This window comes from Chiloscyllium punctatum, chromosome 10, assembly GCF_047496795.1.
Source record: "Chiloscyllium punctatum isolate Juve2018m chromosome 10, sChiPun1.3, whole genome shotgun sequence".
Classification (NCBI taxonomy): Eukaryota; Metazoa; Chordata; class Chondrichthyes; order Orectolobiformes; family Hemiscylliidae; genus Chiloscyllium; species Chiloscyllium punctatum.
Genome location: NC_092748.1, coordinates 115,813,876 through 115,840,202, shown reverse-complemented (window position 1 = coordinate 115,840,202; position 26,327 = coordinate 115,813,876). Strand labels below are relative to the sequence as shown.

Sequence of the window (26,327 nt, the reverse complement as noted above, 5' to 3'; positions counted from 1 at the left end):
ACAAGAATGTTGCCAGGGTTGGAGGATTTGACCTATAGGGAGAGGCTGAACAGGCTGGGGTGGTTTTCCCTGGAGCGTCGGAGGCTAAGGGGTGACCTTATAGAGGTTTACAAAATTATGAGGGGCATGGATAGGGAAAATGGGCAAAGTCTTTTCCCTGGGGTGAGGGAGTCCGGAACTAGAGGACAAAAGTTTAGGGTGAGAGAGGGAAGACATAAAAGAGACCTAAGGGGCAACTATTTCACACAGAGGGTGATACGTGTATGGTGTATGGAATGAGCTGCCAGAGGAAGTGGTGGAGGCTGGTACAATTGCAACATTTAAGAGGCATTTGGATGGGTATATGAATAGGAAGGGTTTCGAGGGATATGGGTCAGGTGTTGGCAGGTGGGACTAGATTAGGTTTGGGGTATCTGGTTGGCATGAATGGGTTGGACCGAAGGGTCTGTTTCCATGCTGTACACCTCTATGACTCTAAGAAGGTGTTTGATATGTTTTCCTTTATTGACCAGAGTATTGAGTACAGAAGTTGGGAGGTCATGTGCAGCTGTACAGGACATTGGTTAGGCCACTTTTGGAATACTGTGTGCAATTCTGGTCTCCTTCATATCAGAAATATGTTGTGAAACTTGAAAGGGTTCAGAAAAGATTTACAAGGATGTTGCCAGGGTTGGAGGATTTGAGCTATAGGGAGAGATTGAATAGGCTGGGGCTGTTTTCCCTGGAGCATCGGAAGCGGAGGGGTAACCTTATAGAGGTTTATAAAATCATGAGGGACGTGGACAGGATAAATAGACAAAGTCTTTTCTCTGGGTTGGGGGAGACAAGAACTCGAGGGCATAGGTTTTGGGTGAGAGGGGAAAGCTATAAAAGGGACCTAAGGGGCAACATTTTCATGAATAGGGTGGTATGTGTATGGAATGAGCTGCCAGAGGAAGTGGTGGAGGCTGGTACAATTGCAACATTTAAGAGGCATTTGGATGGGTATGTGAATAGGAAGGTTTTGGAGGAAAATAGGCTGGGTGCTGGCAGGTGGGACTAGATTGGGTTGCGATATCTAGTCAGCATGCGTAAGTTGGACCGAAGGGTCTGTTTCTGTGCTGTACATCTCGATTACGCCATGAATATCAGTATGGTACTGAACCTCTCACGGTGATGTCATAAAAGATGGAATCGTCCCCTGCATCACAGACATATTCTCCAGAATCTTCTGTTCCAGCCTTCTCAATAATTAGACTCCTGTGGACTCCATGTGACTCCATCTTAACCTTTCCACTTCTTTCGATTTCCAGTCCATTTTTATACCATTTCACTTCAGCACTGGAGCGGGAGAGCTCACAGGTCAACACAATGCACTCCGAAGTGAGATACTCCATCTTTGTATCATCGGTTGTATTCACTATCCTCACTGGAGATTCTAAAAAGGACAGAATCACAACAGGAACACTGCGGTGAATTCATATGGAAGCACACTGTCACTCACCCCTCACTCCTCCAATTAATACATTCATTTATTCCAACATCTTCCCCCCCCCAACCCACACACACACACACACATACACACACACACACACACCCTGCTTACAAAGTTAATGCTCTCATTCATCTTTTATAACCTTAGTTAATGCTTTCTAGTTTCTCTCAGGCCCTTAATTAATATTGTCACTATGGTCTCACTCTCAGTCCTACAGAAATAGAGTATCAGGATTATTGGGTCTTTTTCACATGAGAAAGATGTCACTAGTGGTGTACCACAAGGATCAGACTATTTAAATGGATTCCAAAAAAATATAATGCATAGGAATCTGGGTGTACAAGTACGTAAAACATTTAAAAATTACATCTCAGCGCAGCACGTATAGAATCCAATAGCACAGGGTCAGGCCCTTCAGCCCAAACTAGTCCAGGCTGACCAAAATGTCCATTCGTGCTATATCCGTGCACTTCAACCATATCCTTCTAAAGCCTTCCTATCTATGTATTTTCCAAATGTCTTTAAATGTTGTTAATGTATCCATCTCAACCACTTCTGCTGGCAGCTCATTTCATATGCATACCACCTTCTGTGTAAAAAAAAGCTGCCTCTCAGGTCCTTTTTATTCTTTTCCCTCTAACCTTAAACTGATGCCCTTTAGTCCTTGATTTCCCAACCCTGGGAAAAAGACTGAGTGCATTCACTCTATCCATGCCTCTCATGATTTTATATACTTCCATGAGATCCCCTCCTCAGTCTCCCTACGCTCTAAAGAAAAAGTGCTCGCTCGTCCAACCTCTCCCTATAACTCAGACCCTTGTGGTCTGGCAATATTCTTGTAAATTTCTTTTGCACTCTTTCCAGTTTAATAACATCTTTCCTGTAGCAAGGTGACCAAAACTGAACACAACACTCCAAGTGCAGCCTCACCAATGTCCTGCACAACTGCAACATAACTTCCCAACTTTGATACTCAATGCCCTGACTGATGAAGACCAATCTGCCAAAAGCCTTCTTCACTGCCCTGTCTACCTGTGACTCCACTTCCAGAGAACCATGGACCTGAACTCCAAAGTCCCTCTCTTCCACTTCACTCCTTAAGGTCTTATCATTCATCACAAAACTCCTACCTTGATTTGACTTTCCAAAATGCAAGACCTTATCTATATTAAACTCCACTTGCCATTTCTCTGTCCACTTCCCCAGCTGATCAAGATCATGCTGCAACTTATGATAACCTTCCTCACTATCCACAATACCACCTGTTTCAGTGTCACCTGCAAACTTACTAGTCATGTCTTGTACATTCTCATACGAACCATGAATCTAGATAACAAACAGTAATGGGTCCAGCACCAACCCCTGAGGCACTCTACTAGTCACAGGCCTCTAGTCCAACAAGCATCCTTCCACTAATACCCTCTGCTTCCTACCATCAAACCAATTATGTATCCAATCTGCCAGCTCCCCCTGGATTACGTGCGATCTAACCTTCCAGAGCAACCTACCATGTGGAACCTTATCAAAGGCCTTACGGAAATTCACATAGACTACTTCTATCGTTCTGCATTCATCAACCTTCCTGGTCACTTTATCAAAGAACTCTAACAAAGTTGTGGGGCATGTTCTTCCACGCACAAAGCCATACTCCTAATCAAACTGTCTTTCCAATTGATTGTATATCTTATACCTCAGAATTTTCTCAAGTAACTTACCTACCACGGATGTTAAGGTTACTGGTCTATAGATCTCAGGTTTTTCTTTGCAGCCCTTCTTGAAGAAGAGCACAACATTCGCTAGTCCCCATGTATGTAAAAAGGCAATGGGAATTTTGACGTTCGGTGTATAAGCCTTATTACAACTGTACAGGGTATTAGTAAGGCAGCATCTAGAATACTGTGTAGTCTTGGTTCCCTTATTTAAGAAAGGATATGCTGGCATTGGAGGCAGTTTAAAGTGATTTACTAGACCTATTCCTGGGGATAAAGGGGGTGACTTCTCAATAATAGGTAAAAACAATGACTGCAGATGCTGGAAACCAGATTCTGGATTAGTGGTGCTGGAAGGGCACAGCAGTTCAGGCAGCATCCGAGGAGCAGTAAAATCAACATTTCGGGCAAAAGCCCTTCATCAGGAATACAGGATAGCTCAGTAGTTAGCCTTTATTCATTACAGTTTAAAAGTATGATGGCTGATCTTATTGAAACATACAGCATTCTAAGGGGATTTGACAGGGTAGACATTGAGAAAATGTTTCCACTATGGTTGGGTGGTTAGGGAGCCTGAGTTAGGGGGCATTCACTTCAGTGAATGCTCTCATTCCCTCACATAATTTCCTCCCTTCCACTTCACTGGAGGGCATTATAGGGATAAGTATTGTGTTCAATTGTTCTGTATTGGGTTATGAGAGTTATTTACTATCAACACTCACTGTACTTGACTAGTTAAGCCCACGCATGGAGTCAGAGGAAAGTAATCAAATTGTTGCAATTATTAGAAGCAAATAAAAGCTGTATGCATGGATATATATTTTAAAGTACGGTGAATAAGTTCCTATTACACACCATGTTTCCATTGATGGGTGAGTGCCAAACCAGAGGACACAGCTTAAAAATACAGGGTAAACTATTTAGGACAGAGATGAGGAGAAACTTCTTCACCCAAAGAGTGGTGGCTGTGTGGAATGCTCTGCCCCAGAGGGCAGTGGAGGCCCAGTCTCTGGATTAATTTAAGAAAAAGTTGGATAGAGCTCTCAAGGATAGTGGAATCAAGGGTTATGGAGATAAGACAGGAACAGGATACTGATTAAGGATGATCAGCCATGATCATAATGAATGGTGGTGCAGGCTCGAAGGGCAGAATGGCCTACCCCTGTACCTATTGTCTATTGTCATATAATCTGGTGTGTCATCTCTGTAAAACTCTGAGGCATATCAAACATCAAAATAAGGGGGAAAAGCATGAATGCAATTTCAAAGTGAGGATGCGAATTAGAAATTATGTCAGAGCCAGAGTGCAAGTTAGACTCTGCTCTTTCCCACACTTTGCTTTCCTTTAAAATTATTTATTCAATTCAGCCCTTTACAGAGGTTGAATTGAATCTGCTTCCACTGCCCGAGCAGGCAGCACATTCCAGATCACAACTTGCCACAGAAATCTAAATAGTTACCTCTGCTGCTTCCTTTTCCAACTTTATCTTAAACCTCTGGATACTAACCCTCATGACATTGGAAACAGTATTTACTCTATCAAAGCCCTTCAGCATTTTGAACAATTCCATAAGATTTTGTGTTGCTCTGAGGAGATCTATTCCAGATTCGCCAATCTCTCCACATTACTGAAGTTCCTTAATCCTGGTACTGTCCTAGTAAATCTCCTTAGCACCCTCTCTACTGCCCTGGTCCCATTTCACCAGTCTGTGATCAGAGCTAAATTTGTCAATATTTGTGATCCATTCAGAAGGATTCATAGATATGTTAGGAATTGCCAGAGGTTACTACTTCAACAAGAGAGGACAAGTGACTTATAGAAACCATAAATTCTTGTCTGAAGTATTATAAATGACAATGCAAGTACATTGAACAGCTGCCAGTAGAGATAGCTGCAGTGTAAAGCCAGGCTCTGGGGTTAGTTGCTATTCAGGAGCCATTATTATAATGCATATCAGTTTATAGAGTCACAAAGTCATACAGCATGGAAACAGACCAATCAGTCCAACTAGCCCACACTGATCATGTTCCCAGACTAAACTAGTCCCACTTGCCTGCATTTGGCCCATATCCCTCCAAATCTTTTCTATTCATGTAATTATTCAAATGTCTTTTAAATGATGTAACTGTACCTGCATCCACCATTTTTTTTGGCAGTTCATTCCACACACTAACCACTCTCCATGTGAACACTTGCCCCACACACCCTTTTTAAATCTTTCTCCCCTCGTACACATTTTTCAAACTGTTTTGGGCCACTCAATACCAAGCAACCTCTTTGCTGCTTCTTCCCTAGTCCCTTGAGCCTGTCAAGTATTGAAACATGTCCCCTTGCCAGATTACACTGACCCCTTCTGTGTCCATGTGGGGCCGCGGATTTCACAAGAGAGGGGGCAGGGGAGATTTACCAGATTGTTGCCTGTGCAAGAAAGTTTCATTTATAACAAGAAATTGGACAGACTGGGGCTGTTTTCCTTGGAACAGAGGTGACTGAAATGGGAAATAATTGCGATAAATAAAATGATGAGACATAAACAGGATACACAGGGGGAAACTTTTCCTGCTGATGGAGGGATCAATGACCCGGGGCAAGGAGGTAAGGTATGGGACAGAAGGTTGAGAGCGGATGTGGGGGATTTTTTCACTGACAGGGTGGTGGGAATCTGGAACTCACTGCCTGTAAGGTTGTTAAAGGTAGAAACCATCATAATATTTAAGTAGTATTTAAATGTGCACTTGTAATGCCAACTCATACAAGGTTATAGGCTGAAAAAATGCGATTAGAATTAGATTAGGTGGTTGTTTTTGATTAGCACAGACATGATGGGCCAAAGGCACTTTTCACTGTGCTGTAGATATCTATGACCCTGTCATCTCACGACTGAAATTTTAATCAGAAGTGACCATCTCCTTTCTCAAATGAAGATCATACAGACAGAGGGTAGAAGAACTCACCTCCTTTCGAACTGATATTTGTTCCACAACTAAACCCACAGAAAAAAAACAGATCGTTCACTTATGATCACATTGCAGTCTGTGGGATCTTTCTGTGCACAACTTGGCTCTCAAACCCACTTTGTGGCTACCTGATGGTGTGGTATTGATGTTGCTGGAAGTGGGTTCAAATCCCACTACAGCAGCTGGTGAAATTTAAGTTGCAGATTCTTGTTAAAAACCCACTTGGTTCCCTAACTTCCTTTAGGGAAGGAAAGCCCTTTATGTGGCTCTGAAAGAGTTAATACCAAGGAAAGCAATTAGTCTTACTCACTGTAAGGATCACAAGTGGATCTGTGAGCAGTGCAGTGGAGGATCTTGAAGGATTGAGATTCATTATTTGGTCCTCATCAAAGTCACTTGAACAATGTTTATCATCTCAATATAATCTGTCACTTGTTGCTGATATGTAATAAACTAGTGCTCTTAACTACAAGAGACTCTTCCAGATGGATGACAGAGCCATAGAAAAAGGGAGTAAGCCACTTGACCTTTCAAGTCTGCTCCACCATTCAATGTGATCAAGACTGATCATCCAACTCAATATTCTGTTGCCTCTTTCTCCTCATAGTCTTAGATCACTTTAGCCCTAAGAACTATACCTAACTCCTTCTTGATAACATGTCATGTTTTAGCTTCAATCGCTTTCCATGCAGACAATTCCACACCATCTGGGTGAAGACATTTGTCCTGATCTTGGTCCTAAACAGCCTACCTGCATCTTCGGACTGTGATCTCTGACTTCCCTCGGAACAATCTTCCTGAGTTTACCCTGTCCAGTCCTGTTGGAATTTTGTAGGTTTTTATGAGATGCACCCCTCATCCATTCTTCTAAACTCCAATGAATATAGTCATAATTGATTCAGTCTCTTCATAGGTCAGTATTGACATCTCAGGAATCAGCCTGGCAAACCTTCACTGCACCCCCTCCATAGCCAGAACATCTTGTCTCAGAAATGGAGACCAAAACTGTGTACAATTTTCCACATGTAATCGCAACAAGACCTTGCATAATTGCAGCAAGACATCCTTGCTCTTTAGTAAAAGAAGTGCAGGAAGGTAGCGTGTACTTTTCCTCTCTCACAATAAAACAAGCACGTCCTGCAGTTTCCAACACTAAAAGAGGGTGGTGGCAGCAAATCCTCACTGCTGCTCACCATATTGTATGGATAGTTACATCAAATCTTCACACCGCTGCTCACCACGCTGTATGGACTGTTAGAGGAGCAGCAACATGGTAAGCAGTAGTAAAGGTGTAGTATAACTGTATATATAACATGGTGAGCAGTGATGAGGATTTGATGTAACTGCTCATACAACATGCTGAGCAGCAGTGGGCATTGGACATACCTAAACATACAACATGGTGAGCGATAAGGGTTTAATATGGCTGTCCATCCATCTTGGTAAGCAACGATGTGAGATCTTCAGCCTCAGCTTTAGGCCAGTCATTCATACAACATAAGTCATACAGCACAATTAGAGAAAGGCCAATTTCGACGGTATTAGGCAAGAACTTTCAAAAGCTGATTAGGGCAAATGTTCGCAGGCAAAGCGACGGCTAGAAAATGGGAAGCCTTCAGAAATGAGATAACGAGAATCCAGAGAAAGTTTATTCCTGTTAGGGTGAAAGGAAAGGCTGGTAGGTATAGGGAACGCTGGATGACTGAAGAAATTGAGGGTTTGGTGAAGAAAAAGAAGGAAGCATATGACAGGTATAGACAGGATAGATCGAGAGAATTCTTAGAACAGTATAAAGGCAGCAGGAGTATACTTAAGAGGGAAATCAGGAGGGCAAAAAGGGGACATGAGATAGCTTTGGCAAACAGAATTAAGGACATTCCAAAGGGTCTTTAAAATACATTAAGGACAATAGGGTAATGAAGAAGAGAATAAGGCCTTTGTGTGGAGCTGCAGAAAATGGAGGAGATACTAAACAAGTATTTTGCATCAATATTTACTCTGAAAAAAGACATGGAAGATATAGAATGTAGGGAAATAGATGGTGACATCTTGAAAAACATCCATATTACAGCGGAGTAAGTGCTGGATGTGTTGAAAGGCATGAAGGTGGATAAATCCCCAGGACCTGATCAGGTGCACCCTAGAACACTGTGGGAAGCTAGAGAAGTGATTGCTGGGTCCCTTGCTGAGATATTTGTATCATCTATAGTCACAGGTGAGGTGTCAGAAGACTGGAGGTTGGCAAACGTGGTGCCACTGTTTAAGAAGGGTGGTAAGGACAAGCCAGGGAACTATAGACCGGTGAGCCTGACCTCAGTGGTGGGCAAGTTGTTGGAGGGAATCCTGAGGGACAGGATGTACATGTATTTGGAAAGGCAAGGACTGATTAGGGATAGTCAACATGGCTTTGTGCGTGGGAAATCATGTCTCACAAACTTGATTGAGCTTTTTGAAGAAGTAACAAAGAAGATTGAGGAGGGTAGATCGGTAGATGTGAGCTATATGGATTTCAGTAAGGCGTTTGACAGGGTTCCCCATGGGAGACTGATTAGCAAGGTTAGATCTCATGGAATACAAGGGGAACAAGCCATTTGGATACAGAACTGGCTCAAAGGTAGAAGACAGAGGGTGGTGGTGGAGGGTTGTTTTTCAGACTGAAGGCCTGTGGCCAGTGGAGTGCCACAAGGATCAGTGCTGGGTCCATTACTTTTCATCGTTTATATAAATGATTGGGATGTGAGTATAAGAGGTACAGTTAGTAAGTTTGCAAATAACACCAAAATTGGAGGTGTAGTAGACATCGAAGAGGGTTACCTCAGATTACAACAGGATCTTGATCAGTTGGGCCAATGGGCTGAGAAGTGGCAGACGGAGTTTTATTCAGATAAATGCGAAATGCTGCAATTTGAGAAAACAAATCTTAGCAGGACTTATACACTTAATGGTAAGGTCCTAGGAAGTGTTGCTGAACAAAGAGACCTTGGAGTGCAGGTTCATAGCTCCTTGAAAGTGGAGTCACAGTAGATAGGATATTGAAGAAGGCATTGGGTATGCTTTCCTTTATCAGAGTATTGAGTACCAGAGTTGGAAGGTCATGTTATGGCTGTACAGGACATTGGTTAGGCCACTGTTGGAATATTGCATGCAATTCTGATCTCCATCCTATCGGAAAGATCTTATGAAACTTGAAAGGGTTCAGAAAAGATTTACAAGGATGTTGCTAGTGTTGGAGGATTTGAGCTATAGGAAGAGGCTGAACAGGCTGGGGTGGTTTTCCCTGGCACGTTGAAGGCTATGGGGTGACCTTTTAAAGATTTACATAATTATGAAGGGCATGAATAGGATAAATAAACAAAGTATTTTCCCTGGTGTGGGGGAGTCCAGAAGTAGAGGGCATGGGTTTAGGATGAGAGGGGAAAGACATAAAAGAGACCCAAAGAGCAACTTTTCACACAGAGGGAGGTACGTGTATGGAATGAGCTGTCAGAGGAAGTGGTGGAGGCTAGTACAATTGCAATATTGCATTTTGATAGGTATATGAATAGGAAGGGTTTGGAGGGATATGGGCTGGGTGCTAGCTGGTGGGACTAGATTGGGTTGGGACATCTGGTCAGCATGGACAGGTTGGACCGAAGGGTCTGTTTCCATGCTATACATCTCTATGACTCTAAGTAACTAGGCAAAAGGGAGGACTGCAGACGCTAGAGATCAGAGTCAAGATTAGAGTGGTGCTGGAAAAGCACAGCAGGTCAGGCAGCATCCAAGCAGCAGGAAAATCGACGTTTTGGGCCAAAGCCCTTCATCAGGTATGAGGCCTCATTGCCACAACATTAGCAACCCTCAAGTCCTCCAGCACCTCACCTGTGGCCCCATATTTTCTTCCCTGGCTTCCCATTACCTCCTGAGAAACCCTTGATCAAGTTCCAGAAATGTATTCATCTTTATGGTTTTAAAGATCTCCAGCACCTCTTCTTCTGTAATGTGGATTTGTAATTGGACGTAATTTTCTAAAAATCCCAGGATTCTGGATAAGTACCAAATTATATAATTCATTATTAATCTACTCATGTGATATGCCTATTCAAAAAGAGAGGGAGACAAAAAGCAGTTAACTCTCGTCCAATTAGCTTAACATCTATGTTGGAAAAGTATTAGACACAATTACTCATGAAGTAATAGCAGAATATTTGGAAAATTATAATCTAATCAAGCAGAGTCAGCATGACTTTATGAAAAGGAAATTGTGTCTAATTAATTTATTACTTTTTTTTAAGAGAGTCTCTCAACCAGAGTGGAAAGAGGGGAACCAGTAGCTGTGTTGTATTTGGAATTCCAGAAGGTGTTCGACAAGATACCGCACAGGCATGACGTAAGAGTCCATGACGTTGGAGGTAATATATTGGAATGGATAGGATACTGGCTAATGGGCAGGAATCAGTGAGTTTGGATAAGGAGTTCTTTTTCAAGTTGGTGACCTGTGACCAATGGGGTTCTACAGGGATCAGTGTTTGGAGCCTAACTGTCTCTAATACATATTCATCACTTGGAGGAAGGAAGCAAATGGACTGTAGCCAAAGTTGGCATCAACACAAAAACAAGTGAAAAGGCAAATTGTGAGAGGGTTATAAATAAGTTACAGAGAGATATTGATAGATTAATTAAGCGCAGAAAAGGTTGGCAAATTTTGAATAATATGGACATGTGACGTTTTTGAAGGGAAAACAAAAGAATAGAATATTGTGTAAATGGAGAAAAACTACAGAAAGCTGAAACAAAAAGGGACTTGAGAATATTTGTGGATGAAACACAAGAATGCAAATACAAAAGTTCAACAGGTAATCAGGAAGACTAATGGAATGCTGACTGTTATTTCAATGGGGTTGGAGTATAAGAGTAGGGAAGTTTTACTGCAGTTGTTCAAGGTGCTCATAAGAAAACATCCGGAATACTGTGGGCAGTTTTGGTCCCTTATTTAAGATAAGATATTATATCGTGGGAGTCAGTTCAGAGAATGTTCACGACGATAATCCCTGATTTGGAGGAATTGTCTTATGAGCAAAAACCAAATAGGTTGGCACCCTACTCATTGAAGTTCAGGAACAGCAAGAGGTGGGAGCCGGGAGAAGGTGACGTTGGTGCGAGGCGATTGTCAGGAAGGCCGGTAAGTATATTCAAACTTCTTAGCTTCAGGCCAGCGAGGGAGGAGTGAGCAAAGGACTTCTGGGAAGGGTAAGGAGAACAGTTTATTTTTGCGTGGTTGCATTACCCGAGACACTACTCGGGTAGTGTCTCCCACCCATCCTCCTCCTCTAACCTAAAAAAAAGTTGTGGGAGCCAGATTGACAAGGTAAGGTAACTAGTTTACTTCCTAATCCTGGAATGTTCCTCCTGCAGAATGTGGGAAGTAAGGTCACCACTAGTGTCCCTGCTGACTACATCTGTGGGAATTGCACCCAACACCAGCTCCTCGAAAACCGCGTTAGGGAACTGGAGCTGGAGTTGGATGAACTTCGGATTATTCGGGAGGCAGAGGGGTTTATTGATAGGATTTACATAGAGGTAGTCACTCCCCAGATAAAAGAAAAAGACAGATGGGTGACAGTTAGGGGACAGAAAGGGAACCGGCATGCAGTGCAGGGATCCCCTGTGGCCATTCCCCTCAACAGTAAGTATACCGTTTTGGATACTGTTGGGGGGAATGACTTACCAGGGGAAAGCAGTGGGGCACCTGCTGCTCAGAACAGAAGGGTGAAGAGGAGCAGAGCAATAGTCATTGGGGACTCGATAGTTAGGGGGACAGTTAGGAGGCCCTATGGAGACGAGAGAGACTCACGGTTGGTGTTTTGCCTCCATGCTGCCAGGGTCCGTGATGTCTGTGATCGTGTTTTTGGGATCCTTTGGGAGGGAGGGAGAGCAGCCCCAAGTCGCGGTCCACATTGGCACCAACGACATAGGTCGGAAGAGAGATGGGGACTTGAGGCAGAAATTCAGGGAGCTAGGATGGAAGCTTAGAGCTAGGATGGAAGCTTAGAGCTAGGACAAACAGAATTGTTTTCTCTGGTTTGCTGCCCATGCCACGTGCTAGTGAGGTGAAGAATAGGGAGAGAAAGGAGTTGAACACATGGCTACAGGGATTATGCAGAAGTGAGGATTTCGGGTTTTTGAATAATTGGAGCTCTTCCTGGGGTAGGTGGGATCTCTACAAGCAGGATGGTCTTCATCTAAACCAGAGGGGTACCAATATCCTGAGTGGGAAATTCGTTAAAGCTATTAAGGTGGATTTAAACTAATACAGCAGGGGGATGGGAACCAAAATTGTAGGACAGATACAGAAGAGGATGAGAGTAGGGAGTTCCAAAATCAAGTATCTGACACTGGCAAGCGAGAACCTGGTTTGAAGTGTTTGTACTTCCACGCGAGGAGCATCCGAAATAAAGTGGGTGAACTGGCAGCGTGGGTTGGTACCTGGGACTTCGATGTTGTAGCCATTACGGAGACATGGATAGAGCAGGGACAGGAATGGCTGTTGCAGGTTCCGGGATTCAGATGTTTCAGTAAGAACAGAGAAAATGGTAAAAGAGGGTGAGGTGTGGCATTGTTGATCAGGGACAATATTACAGTTGTAGAAAGGATGTTTGGGGACTCGTTAACTGAGGTAGTATGGGCTGAGGTCAGAAACAGGAAAGGAGAAGTGACTATGCTGGGAGTTTTCTATAGCCCTCCGAATAGTCCCAGAGATGTAGAGGAAAGGATAGCAAAGATGATTCTTGATAGGAGTGAGAGAGGCAGGGTAGTTGTCATGGGGGACTTCAACTATCCAAATATTGACTGGGATCACTACAGTACGAGTGCTATAGATGGGTCAGTTTTTGTCCAGTGTGTGCAGGAGGGCTTCCTGACACAGTATGTTGACAGGCCTACAAGGAGCGAAGCCACTTTAGATTTAGTATTGGGTAACGAGCCTGGCCAGGTGTTAGATTTGGAAGTAGGTGAACACTTTGGAGACAGCAATCACAATTCTGTCAGGTTTACTTTAGTGATGGAATTGGATAGGTGTACTCCACTGAACAAGAGTTACAGCTGGGGGAAGGGATATTACGATGCAATTAGGAAAGATTTAGGAAGCGTAGAATGGGTAAGGAAACTGCAGGGGATGACCACATTAAAAAAGTGGAGCTTATTCAAGGAAAAGCTCCTGTGTGTCTTAGATAAGTATATACCTGTCAGGCAGGGAGGAAGATATAGAACACGTGAGACGCGGTTTACTAAGGAAGTGGAATCCCTGGTCAAGAAGAAGAAGAAGGCTTATGTAAAGACAAAATGTGAAAACTCAGTTAGGGCGCTTGAGGATTACAAGAAGTCAGGAAAGACCTAAAAAGGGAGCTCAGAAGAGCCAGGAGGAGACATGAGAAGCTGTTGGCGGATAGGATCAGGGTTAACCCTAAGGCTTTCCATAGGTATGTCAGGAATGAAAGAATGACGAGAGTTAAATTAGGGCCAATCAAGGATAATAGTGGGAAGTTGTGACTGGAGTCAGAGGAGATAGGGGAAGAACTAAATAAATATTTTTCGACAGTGGTCACTATAGAAGATGAAAATGTTGGCGAGGAAGATACAGAGATACTTACATCTAGACTAGAAGAGGTTGATGTTCACAAGGAAGAGGTATTAGAAATACTGCAGAGTGTGAAAATAGACAAGTCCCCTGGGCCGGATGGGATCTATCCTAGGATCCTCTGAGAAGCAAGGGTAGAGATTGCTCAGCTTTTGGCATTAATCTTCAAATCATCATTGTCTACAGGAATAGTGCCTGAGGACTGGGGGATAGCAAATGTGGTTCCCTTGTTCAAAAAGGGGAGTAGAGACAACCCTGGTAATTACAGACCAGTGACTCTCACTTCAGTTGTTGGTAAAGTGTTGGAAAAGGTTATAAGAGATAGGATTTATAACCATCTAGAAAATAATAATCTGATCAGGGACAGTCAGCACGGTTTTGTGAAGGGTAGGTCATGCCTAACAAATCTTATTGAGCTTTTTGACAAAGTGACCAAACAGGTAGATGAGAGTAAACCAGTTGATGTGGTGTACATGGATTTCAGCAAGGTGTTTGATAAGGTTCCCCACAGTAGGCTATTATACAAAATGCGGAGGAATGGGATTGTGGGAGACATAGCAGTTTGGATCAGTAATTGGCTTGCTGAAAGAAAATAGAGGGTTGTAGTAGATGGAACATGTTCATCTTGGTGTCCAGTTACTAGCGGCGTACCGCAAGGGTCGGTGTTGGGTCCACTGCTGTTAGTCATTTTTATAAATGACCTGGATGAGAGCTTAGAAGGATGGGTTAGTAAATTTGCCGACCAGATATCCCAAACCCAATCTAGTCCCACCTGCCAGCATCCGGCCCATATCCCTCCAAATCCTTCCTATTCATTTACCCATCCAAATGCCTCTTAAATGTTGCAATTGTACCAGCCTCCACCACTTCCTCTGGCAGCTCATTCCATACACATATCACCCTCTGCGTGAAAAAATTGCCCCTTAGGTCTCTTTTATACCTTTCTCCTCTCACCCTAAACTTATGCCCTCTAGATCTGGACTCCCTGACCCCAGGGAAAAGACTTTGCCTATTTACCCTATCCATGCACCTCATAATTTTGTAAACTTCCATAAGGTCACCCCTCAGCCTCCGACGCTCCAGGGAAAACAGCCCCAGCCTGTTCAGCCTCTCCCTATAGTTCAAATCCTCCTTCCCTGGCAACATCCTTGTAAATCTTTTCTGAACCCTTTCAAGTTTCACAACATCTTTCCGGTAGGAAGGAGACCAGAATTGCACGCAATATTCCAACAGTGGCCTAACCAATGTCCTGGACAGCCTCAACAAGACCTTACAACTCCTGTACTCAATACTCTGACCAATAAAGGAAAGCATACCAAACGCCTTCTTCACTATCTACCTGTGACTCCACTTTCAAGGAGCTATGAACCTGCACTCTTTGTTCAGCAACACTCCCCAGGACCTTATCATTAAGTGTATAAGTCATGCTAAGATTTGCTTTCCCAAAATGCAGCAGCTCACATTTATCTGAATTAAACTCCATACAACATAGAATATAACAGGCCCTTTGGCCCTCGATGTTGCGCCGACCTTTCATACCAATCTGAAGCCCACCTAACCTACATTATTCCATGTACGTCCATATGCTTGTCCAATGACGACTTAAATGTACTTAAAGTTGGCGAATCGACTACCGGTGCAGGCAAAGCATTCCATACCCTTACTACTCCATCTGCCACTTCTCAGCCCATTGGCCCATCTGGACAAGATCCTGTTGTAATCGGAGGTAACCCTCTTCGCTGTCCACTACACCTCCAATTTTGGTGTCATCTGCAAACTTACTAACTGTACCTCTTATGCTTGCATCCAAATCATTTATGGAAATGACAAAAAGTAGAGGACCCAGCACCGATCCTTGTGGCACTCCACTGGTCACAGGCCTCCTGTAAAACGTCTGAAAAACAACTTTCCACCACCACCCTCTGTCTTCTACCTTTGAGCCAGTTCTGTATCCAAATGGCTAGTTCTCCCTGTATTCCGTGAGATCTAACCTCGCTAATCAGTCTCCTATGGGGAACCTTGTCGAACACCTTACTGAAGTCCATATAGATCACATCTACCGCTCTGCCCTCATCAATCTTCTTTGTTACTTCTTCAAAAAACTCAATCAAGTTTGTGAGACATGATTTCCCATGCACAAAGCCTCATAGAGGTTTATAAAATCATGAGGGGCATGGATATGATTAATAGACAAAGTCTTTTCCCTGGTGCGGGGGAGTCCAGAACTAGAGGATATAGGCTTAGGGTGAGAAGGGAAAGATATAAAAGGGACCTAAGGTAATAAGGACTTTGGTCCAACCCGTTCATGCTGAACAGGTTCCCTAGCCTAATGCAGCCCTATGTGCAACACTTGGTCCATATCCTTCGAAACCTTTCCTATTCATAGATCCATCCAAATGCCTTTTAAGAGTTTTTATTGTACCAGTCTCCACCACTTCTTCTGGCAGCTCATTCCATACACGCTCCACTTTCTGTGTGAAAACGTTGCCCCCTTGGTCTCTTTTATATCTTTCCCCTCTCACCCCAAACCTGTGCCCTCCAGTTCAGGACTCCCCCACTGCAGGGAAAAGACCTTGTCTATTTATTCTATCCAGGATTTATGATTTTATACATCTCTATAAAGTCAGGCCACAGCCCCTGACGCTCCATGGAAAACAGCCCCAGCCTATTCAGCCTCTCCTGATAGCTCAAATCCTCAAAGCCTGGCAACATCCTTGTGAATCTTTCCTTAATCCTTTCAAGTTTCACAACATCATTCTGATAGGAAGGAGACCAGAACTGCACACAATACAGTAGTAACCCCATACCTATACAGGATACGTTCCCTGACCTACTGCGGAAACCCAAAACCACAGATAGGAGTGAACCCACTCATTTCAATTGGAATCTTACCTTCCTGGTCGCTGGTTCCAGAAGGTTTCCTATAATATGTTCAGCCCGCAGGAAACCGTGGATAACTGAAACCACAGAAAACGATTCCATGGATACAGGGGTCACCCTGTATTCCAAAGGTGGCCTAACAAATGTCCTGTACAGCTGCAATATGACCTCCTAATTTCCTCTACTCAGTGCACTGACCAATAGAGGAAAGCATACCAAACGCCTTCTTCACTATCCTATCTACCTGCGACTCCACTTTCAAGGAGCTATGAACCTGCACTCCAAGATCTCTTTGTTCAGTAAAACTCTCTCGGACCTTACCATGAAGTGTATATGTCCTGCTAAGATTTGTTTTCTCAAAATGCAGCACCTCGCATTTGTCTAAATTAAACGCCATCTGCCACTTCGCAGCCCATTGACTCATCTGACCAGGGTCCCGTTGTAATCTGAGGTAACCTTCTTTGCTGTCCACGACACCTTCAACATGGTGTAATCTACAAACTTACTAACTATACCGCTTACACTCACATCCAAATCATTTAAAGAAATGATGAAAAGTAATGGACTCAGCACCGATCCTTGTGGCACTCCACTGGTCACAGGCCTCCAGTCTGAAAAACAACCCTCCACCACCACCCTCTGTCTTCTACCTTTGAGCCAGTTCTGAATCCAAATGGCAAGTTCTCCCTGTATTCCATGAGATCTAACCTTGCTAACCAGTCTCCCATGGGGAACCTTGTCGAACGCCTTACTGAAGTCCATATAGATCACATCTACTGCTCTGCCCTCATCAATCCTCTTTGTTATTTCTTCAAAAAACTCAATCAAGTTTGTGAGACATGATTTCCCACGCACAAAGCCATGTTGGCTATCCCTAATCAGTCCTTGCCTTTCCAAATACATGTACATCCTGTCCCTCATCCACCTTCATGCCTTTCAAGACATCCAGCACTTCCTCCTCTGTAATATGGACATTTTTCATGTCACCAACTATTTCCCTACATTCTATATCTTCCATATCCTTTTCCACAGTAAATACTGATGCAAAATACTTGTTTAGTATCTCACCCAACTGCTGCGGCTCCCCACACCAGCCGCCTTGCTGACCTTTGTGGGGGCCCTATTCTCTCCCTAGCTACCCTTTTGTCCTTAATGTATTTGTAAAAACCTTTCGGATTGTCCTTAATTCTATTTGACAAAGCTATCTCATGTTCCCTTTTTGACCTCCTGATTTTCCTCTTAAGTATACTCCTACTGCCTTTATACTCTTCTAAGGATTCACTCAATCTATCCTATCTATACCTGACATATGCTTCCTTCTTTTTCTTAACCAAACCCTCAATTTCTTTAGTCATCCAGCATTCCCTATATCTACCAGCCTTTCTTTTCACACTAACAGGAATATACTTTCTCTGGATTCTCGTTATCTCATTTCTGAAGGCTTCCCATTTTCCAGCCGTCCCTTTACCTGTGAACACCTGCCTCCAATCATCTTTCGAAAGTTCTTGCCTAATATCGACAAAATTGGCCTTTCTCCAATTTAGAACTTCAACTTTTAGATCTGGTCTATCCTTTTCCATCACTATTTTAAAACTAATAGAATTATGGTTGCTAGCCCCAATGTGCTCCCCCACGGTCACCTCAGTCACCTACCCTGTCTTATTTCCCAAGAGTAGGTCAAGTTTTGCATGCTGGTAGAAAGAATGACTGCAGATGCTGGAAACCAGATTTTGGATTAGTGGTGCTGGAAGAGCACAGCAGTTCAGGCAGTATCCGAGGAGCAGCAAAATCGACGTTTTGGGCAAAAGCCCTTCATCAGGAATACAGGCAGAGAACCTGAAGCGTGGAGAGATAAGCTAGAGGAGGGTGGGGGTGGGGAGAAAGTAGCATAGAGTACAATAGGTGAGTGGGGGAGGGGATGAAGGTGATGGGTCAGGGAGGAGGGTGGTGTGGATAGGTGGAAAAGAAGATAGGCAGGTAGGACAAGTCATGGGGACAGTGCTGACCTGGAAGTTTGGAACTAGGGTGAGGTGAGGGAAGGGGAAATGAGGAAACTGTTGAAATCCACATTGATGCCCTGGGGTTGAAGTGTTCCGAGGCGGAAGATGAGGCATTCTTCCTCCAGGCGTCTGGTGCTGAGGGAGCGGCGGTAAAGGACGCCCAGGACCTCCATGTCCTCGACAGACTGGGAGGTAAAGTTGAAATGTTGGGCCACAGGGCGGTTTGGTTGACTGGTCCAAGTTTTGCATGTTCTCTAGTAGGTACATCCACATTCTGAATCAGAAAATTTTCTTGTACACACACAACAAATTCCTCTCCATCTAAACCCTTAACACTTTGGCACATAGTCCCAAGTCTATGTTTGGAAAGTTAAAATCCCCTACTATAACCACCCTATTATTCTTACAGATAACTGAGATCTCCTTACAAATTTGTTTCTCAATTTCCTTCTGACTATTAAGGGTTCTATAATACAATTCCAACAAAGTGAATATCCCTTTCTTATTTCTCAGTTCCACCCAAGTAACATCCGTGAATGTATTTCCGGCAATATCCTCCCTCAGTCCAGCTGTAATGCTATCCCTTATCAAAAACACCACTCCCTCTCCTCTCTTGCTTCCCTTTCTATCCTTCCTGTAGCATTTGTATCCTGGAATATTAAGCTGCCACTCTTGCCCATCCCTGAGCCTTGTTTCTGTAATTGCTCTGATATCCCAGTCCCATGTTCTTAACCATGTCCTGAGTTCATCTGCCTTCCCTGTTAGGCCCCTTGCATTGAAATAAATGCAGTTTAATTTATTAGTCCTACCTCATCCCTGCTTGCCCTGACTGTTTAACTTGCTTCCATCACTATTTTAATACTAATAGAATTATGGTCACTGGTCCCAAAGTGCTCCCCCACAGACACCTCAGTCATCTGCCCTATGTTATTTCCCAAGAGTAGGTCAAGTTTTGCACCTTCTCCAGTAGGTACATCCACATACTGAATCAGAAAATTTTCTTGTACACACTTAACAAATTCTTCTCCATCTAAACCCTCAACACTATGGCACATACTCCCAGTCTATGTTTGGAAAGTTAAAATCCCTAACCATAACCAGTCCATTATTCTTACAGATAACTGAGATCTCTTTACAAATCTGTTTCTCAATTTCCCTCTGACTATTAGGGGATCTATAATACAATCCCAACATCAATCAAGTTCACGAGACATGATTTCCTCCACACAAAGCCATGATGACTATCCCTAATCAGTCCTTGCGTTGCCAAATACATTTAAATCCTGTCCCTCAGGATTCCCTCCAACAACTTGCCCACCATCAATATCAGGCTCACCAATCTATAGTTCCCTGGTTTTTCCTTACCACCTTTCTTAAATCGTGGCACCACATTAGCTACTCTCCAGTCTCTGGCACCTCACCTGTGACTATCGGTGATACAAATATCTCAGCAAGGGCCCAGCAATCACTTCCCTGGCTTTCCACAGAGTACTAGGGTACACCTGATCAGGTCCTGGGGATTTATCCACTTCTTTGTATTTCATGACATCCAGCACATCCTCCTCTGTTTTATGGACATTTTTCAAGTTGTCACCATCCATTTCCCCACATTCTACATCTTCCATGTCCTTCTCTACAGTAAACACTGATGCAAAATACTCATTTAGTATCCCGCCCCCATCTCCTGCAGCTCCACACATAGGCCACCTTGCTGATCTTTGAGGGTCCCATGATCTCTCCCTAGTTAAAGTTTTGTCCTTAATGTATTTATAAAAATCCTTTAGATTCTCACCTAAGGGTGTAGTCAAATCTAGATTCCTGATGCTGTGGGGCAGCACTGCTAACCACTGAGCCACCATACTGGTTCAAAGAAAATGTGCCTCAAATGGCTGAGTGAGTTAAACCTTCTAAGACTAAAGAACAAATGGTCAAAAGACAGCAGAATCTATTGAGATTAGTATTGTTGGCACAATATATTTATTCTGTACAGACAATAAAACAGGAATCTGTGACTATTCTGGATTGGCAAAAATGTTTTCAAATCCTTATGGATAGAACAAGTTGGGATCTGAAAGAAGCAAGACTCAACATCTGACCCTCCTCACAGTTTCTCTATTGTGCTCTCTCTAGTTACATTGATGACTACTGTATAAATGGAACTACTTGCGCATTCAAGAGGATTTTGGATAGAAATAGTGTGCAGGGATATGGTGACAAAGGCAGGAGAATGGCACCAGATAATAGAACCAGTGCAGATACACTGTTTCTGCACTACAACAATCCTGTGATTGTATGTTTAATTTTAATCACCTAAGTCAACTCACTAAATGAAAACAGAGAATGATAATGTAGCTTATTTCAAGGTGTTTCATACATAGGTAAGAAAGACTATTAAATAGGATTGGATTTTGCTCCAGGTGGTTGAAGCAGAAATGTTAGACAGAGTCAGTTAAATCATTGTTTCCTTCAAATTATGACAATTCAGTGTGCTCCTGAACCAATGGGTAAACTATAGCCTTAGTGCATTATCTGAGAAATATCACTTCCAATAACTCAGCACTCCACCAGTACAAGCTTGAAGTATTAACGAAAGATTATTCACTCAAGCATCTCGAGTGGGACTTGAACCTTTAATCTCTGGGCTCAGAGGTGACATGCTGTTGATTGACATAAACTGATGCTCAGTTCAAACATTACAACACATAACTGCGACATGTAGCACCCCTGATAAGTTAAACCTGAGCCAAGTAAGAAGATACTAGGACAGATGATGGACAGCTTCAGAGGAAGTGGAGAAGAGTAAAACAGAGAGATATAAGGAGGGAATTTAGAATTCAGACAGTTGAAGATACAATTAGCGAGCAATGGTGGAGCAATTCAAATTGGAGATGAGAAGAAGTCCAGGAATGGAAGAGTTTACAGAAATAAGGAGGAATGTTGGACTGGAGGAGGTTACAGAGGTAGGAGTGGTGTAGGGACCGAAAGAGGTGACAGACGAAGGGAGGAGTGTAGGGCTGGAGGAGATTACAGAGATAGGGAGGGATTAAGAGGCTAGAGGAGGTTACAGAGATAGGAAGGCTTGAAGGGGTTTGAAGAAGCTACAGAGATAGGGAGAGGTATAGGGTCTTGAAATTACAGAGATAGGGAGGGATGTAGGAGCTGGACGAAGTTACAGAGGTAGGGAAGGGCATGTGAGGTAAGAGAATTTATAGAGAAACCAGGAAAAGCTTCCTTACATAATTTACCAAAACATTTCATATGCCTCCATGAAATCACCTCCTAACTTTCAACAACCTCACAACAATGCCCAGCCTCTTCAGTACTTACCCAAAACATTAACGGTGAACATGAGGGAATCCTCAGTAGCATCACAGACATACTGTCCAGAATCTGATGGCCGGGCAGATTGGACGATGAGCTTCCGAACGTGGCCTGACGAATGGACAGAGACACGGTCACTTGGAGAGAGGATCTCTCCGTCTTTACACCACTGGACTTTGGTATTGGGCCTTGACACCTCACAACAAAGGACAATCGACTCGGAGGCTGTGATCTGCTGCACGGTCTCCATCCCTGGACCCAGTGTGATCTTCACAGGGACAGCTAAACAACAATAGCTTCTATTATAATGGCACCATTAACAGCATAAAACAACCAAAGTGCAAAATTTGTGAATAGCGTAGACATACCACTTGGCTGTTAAATGAAAATTAATGCTGGCTCCAAACTGTCCCCATCATATACTGCCAGGATAGGTACAGCATGGGACTACGTACAGAGTAAAGCTCGCCGTACAATTGAAAGTTAGCTAAACTAAAGCTCCCTTGACATTGTCCTCATGAAACACTTCCAGGTTAGGAAAGGTTTGGAGGGATTTGGACCAGGAGCAGTCAGGTGGAATTAGTTTAGTATGGGATTATGTTCGGCCTGGTTTGACGGGACCGAAGGATCTGTTTCTATGCTGTAGGTCTCTATGACTCTGTGACAGGTACAGCTCATTAAATGCTGACTGAGCAGGACATGATCTTGTAGTTGGTTATCAAATTCAGCTTCCAACCCATTGAAATTATGTTCGTGAATATTTTCAAAATGTGTTTTGAATTTTTCTGAAGGAGCAAGGGGAAGTGAAGCCGATAAAAATAGTTCCTCAAGGATTTATCCAAAGATTTGGATTCTCTAGCCAATTCCTGTTCAGCCCCAAGGTCCATTCTGTCTATATCACTTCTCCTTGATATGGAAAAATAGTGAGCGAAATGGGTGAAGGGTGCAGAAATGGAGCTGGGTATTGGTCAGCATCAATCAAATTGAAGCGTGGAAGAGGCTTGAGATTCTGAGTATCCTTACAACAACTACTTTCATTTGTACAGCATCTAAGCAGTGGTGAAACCATCTCAAAGCTGTTTCTTAAACAGAAAAAAATCATCACAGAGCTACATCAGTAGATATTGTGGGACTGATGAGTAAAGCTTTCTCAAAGAAGTTCATTTTAACAAAAGTCTCAGAAAGAGAGAGACTTGAGGACAGAATTCCACTGTGGAAGCTAGGAAATCAGGCATGACAATTGAAGGAGCTCAGAGATCCAGGACGGTTGTGGGGTGAGTTGAAAGTTATGATGTCATACAGCTTGGAAACAGACCCTTTGGTCCATCCTGATAAAAACAATGATTGCAGATGCTGGAAACCAGATTCTGGAATGGTGGTGCTGGAAGAGCACAGCAGTTCAGGCAGCATCCGAGGAGCAGTAAAATCGACGTTTCGGGCTGCCGAAACGTCGATTTTACTGCTCCTCGGATGCTGCCTGAACTGCTGTGCTCTTCCAGCACCACTAATCCAGCCTTTTGTCCATCCAGTCCATGCCGACCATGATCACAAACTAAATTAGTCCCACCTGCCTGCGCTTGGCCCAAATCCCTCCAAACATTTCTTATTCATGTACTTATCCAAATATTTTAAAATGCTGTAATTGTATCTGCATCTATCACCTCTTCACGAAGTTCATTCCACACCCAAAGAAAGAACAAAGAACAAAGAAAGTTCACAGCCCAGGAACAAGCCCTTCGGCCCTCCAAGCCTGAGCTGATCCAAATCCACTCTCTAAATCTTTCACTCAATTCTTAAGCATCTGCATCTCTCTGCTCCCCACCTACTCAGGCATCTGTCAAGAAGCACCTTAAATGAATCTACCGTGCCTGCCTCTACTACCTCTGCTGGCAATGCTTTTCAGGCACCTACCACCGTCTGTGTAAAGTATTTGCCACATGTATCCCCCTTAAACTTTTCACCTCTCACCTTGAATGCGTGACTTCTCATTAATGAATCCCTCACTCTGGGAAAAAGCTTATCTCTATCTACCCTGTCTATATCCTTCATGATTTTGTAGACCTCAGTCAGGTCCCCCCTCAATTCCTTTTATCTCATGAAAGCAATGCTAACCTATTCAACCTCTCTTCATAGCTAGCACCTTCCATACCAGGCAACATCCTTGTAAACCTTCTCTGCACCCCCTCCAAAGCGTCCACATCCTTTTGGTAATGTGGCGACCAGAACTGTACGCAATATTCTAAATGCAGCCGAACCAAAGTCTTGCACAATTTTAATATGACCTGCAAGCTGTTATGAGCAATAACCCGTCCGATGAAGGCAAGCATACCATATGTCTTTTGACCACTCTATCTACCTGTGCAGCCACCTTCAAGGTACAATGGAGCTGAACTCCCAGATCTCTCTGCTCATCAACTTTTCCCGAGTCTTCTGTTTACAGTATAATTTGCTCTAGAATTAGACTTCCCAAAATGCATGACCACATATTTGCCTGGATTGAACTCCATCTGCCACTTCTCACCCCAACTCTCCAGTCTATCTAGATTCTCCTGTATTCTTTGACAGTCTCCTATGCTTCAAGGTGAGGGGTGAAAAGTTTAAGGGGGATACATGCGGCAAGTACTTCACACAGAGGGTGGTAGGTGCATGGAATGCTTTGCCAGCAGAGTTAGTAGACGCAGGCACAGTAGATTCATGTAAGGTTCCTCCGGACAGATGCACGAATAGGTGGGGAGCAGAGGGATGCAGATGCTTAGGAATTGACAGTCTCCTATGCTTTCTGCTACTCCACAAATCTTCATGTCATCTGCAAACTTACTGATCAGACCAACAATGCCCTCTTCCAGATAATTTATGTATGTCACAAACAACAGTAGCCCCAGCCCCAGTACCAATCCTTGTGGAACACCACTGGTCACCTTTCTCTATTTCGAGAAACTCCTTTCAACTACTACTCTCTCTCTCCTGTTCAACCAGTTCTTTATCCACCTAGCCAGAGTACCCTGCACACCATGTGACTTCACTTTCTCCGTTAGTCTACCATGGGGAACCTTATCAATTGCCTTACTAAAGTCCTTGTAAATGACATATACAGCCCTTCCTTCATCTATCAACTTGGTCACTTCCTCAAAGAACTCTATTAAGTTGGTAAGGCATGATCTTCCCCTCGGTAAAAACAATGACTGCAGATGCTGCAGATCCTTCATCCCCAACCCCATTCACCTATTGTATTCTATGCTATTTTCTCCCCACCCCCACCTTCCTCTCATTTATCTCTCCACCCTTCAGGCACTCTGCCTATATTCCTGATGAAGGGCTTTTGCCCAAAACGTTGATTTGCCTGCTCCTCGGATGCTGCCTGAACTGCTGTGCTTTTCCAGCACCACTCTAATCCATAATCTCCCCCTCACAAAACCATGTTGCCCATCACTGATAAGCCCACTCTTTTCCAAATATTTTATCTCTCAATACTTTCTCCAGTAACTTTCCCACCACTGACATCAGGCTCACTGGTCTATAGTCACCCAGAATATCCCTACTACCCTTCTTGTACAGGGGAACAACATGAGCAACCCTCCAGTTCTCCAGCACCTGACCAGCAATGCAACTCCTCCACACCTCCCTGTCCTGCCTGAAGCATCTATATCCTGGAATATTTACTTGCCAATCTTGCCCTTCCTTCAACCAAGTCTCTGTGATCGCAATAACGTCATACTCCCAGACACCAATCCAAGCCTTTGGTTCATCTGCCTTACACACTATATTCCTTGCATTAAAGTATATGCATTTCAGGCCACCTGTGCTTTTCCGTTCATTTGCTCTCTGCCTACTCTTCCCCTTGATAATGCGAACGTCAAGATCCTTACAGTCTCTAGTTTCCACCTCACTGTCTACTAATCTTCTCTTCTGGTTTCCAGCCCCCTACCACATTAGTTTAAAACCTCCCCTACAGCAGTAGCAAAAACTCCCCCAAGGACATTAGTTCCAGTCTAGTTCAGGTGTAGACCATCCAATTTGTAATAACCCCACCTTCCCCAGAACCAGACGCAATGTCCCACAAATCTGAACCCCTCTCTCCTATACCATCCTCAAGCCACGTGTTCATCCTGCCTATTCTTTCATTTCTACCCTGGCAAGCACGTGGCACTGGTAGCAATCCCGAGATCACTACCTTTGAGGTCCTCCACATTAACTTCTCTCCCAGCTCCCTGAACTCTGCTTTCAGGACCTCATCTTGTTTTTTTACTTATGTCATTGGTGCCTGTATGCACCAAGATAACTGGCTATTCACCCTCCCCTTTCAGAATGTTCTGCACCCGATCGGTGACATCCCTGACCCAAGCACCTGGGAGGCAACATACCATCGGGGA

General features: G+C 43.6%; 1 protein-coding gene across 4 annotated transcripts in view; it reads right to left on the bottom strand.

The window, feature by feature from the left end:
* LOC140482474 (obscurin-like) overlaps positions 1–26,327 on the bottom strand; it is a 322,475-nt gene that overhangs the window by 238,340 nt on the left and 57,808 nt on the right. For all 4 annotated transcript variants that reach the window (XM_072580002.1, XM_072580005.1, XM_072580003.1 and 1 more), the window contains 2 exons: positions 21,964–22,239; positions 1,145–1,417 (listed from right to left, as the gene is read on the bottom strand). In XM_072580002.1, coding sequence (XP_072436103.1) covers positions 1,145–1,417; positions 21,964–22,239 — 549 coding nt within the window. The remainder of the gene's footprint in view (positions 1–1,144; positions 1,418–21,963; positions 22,240–26,327) is intronic.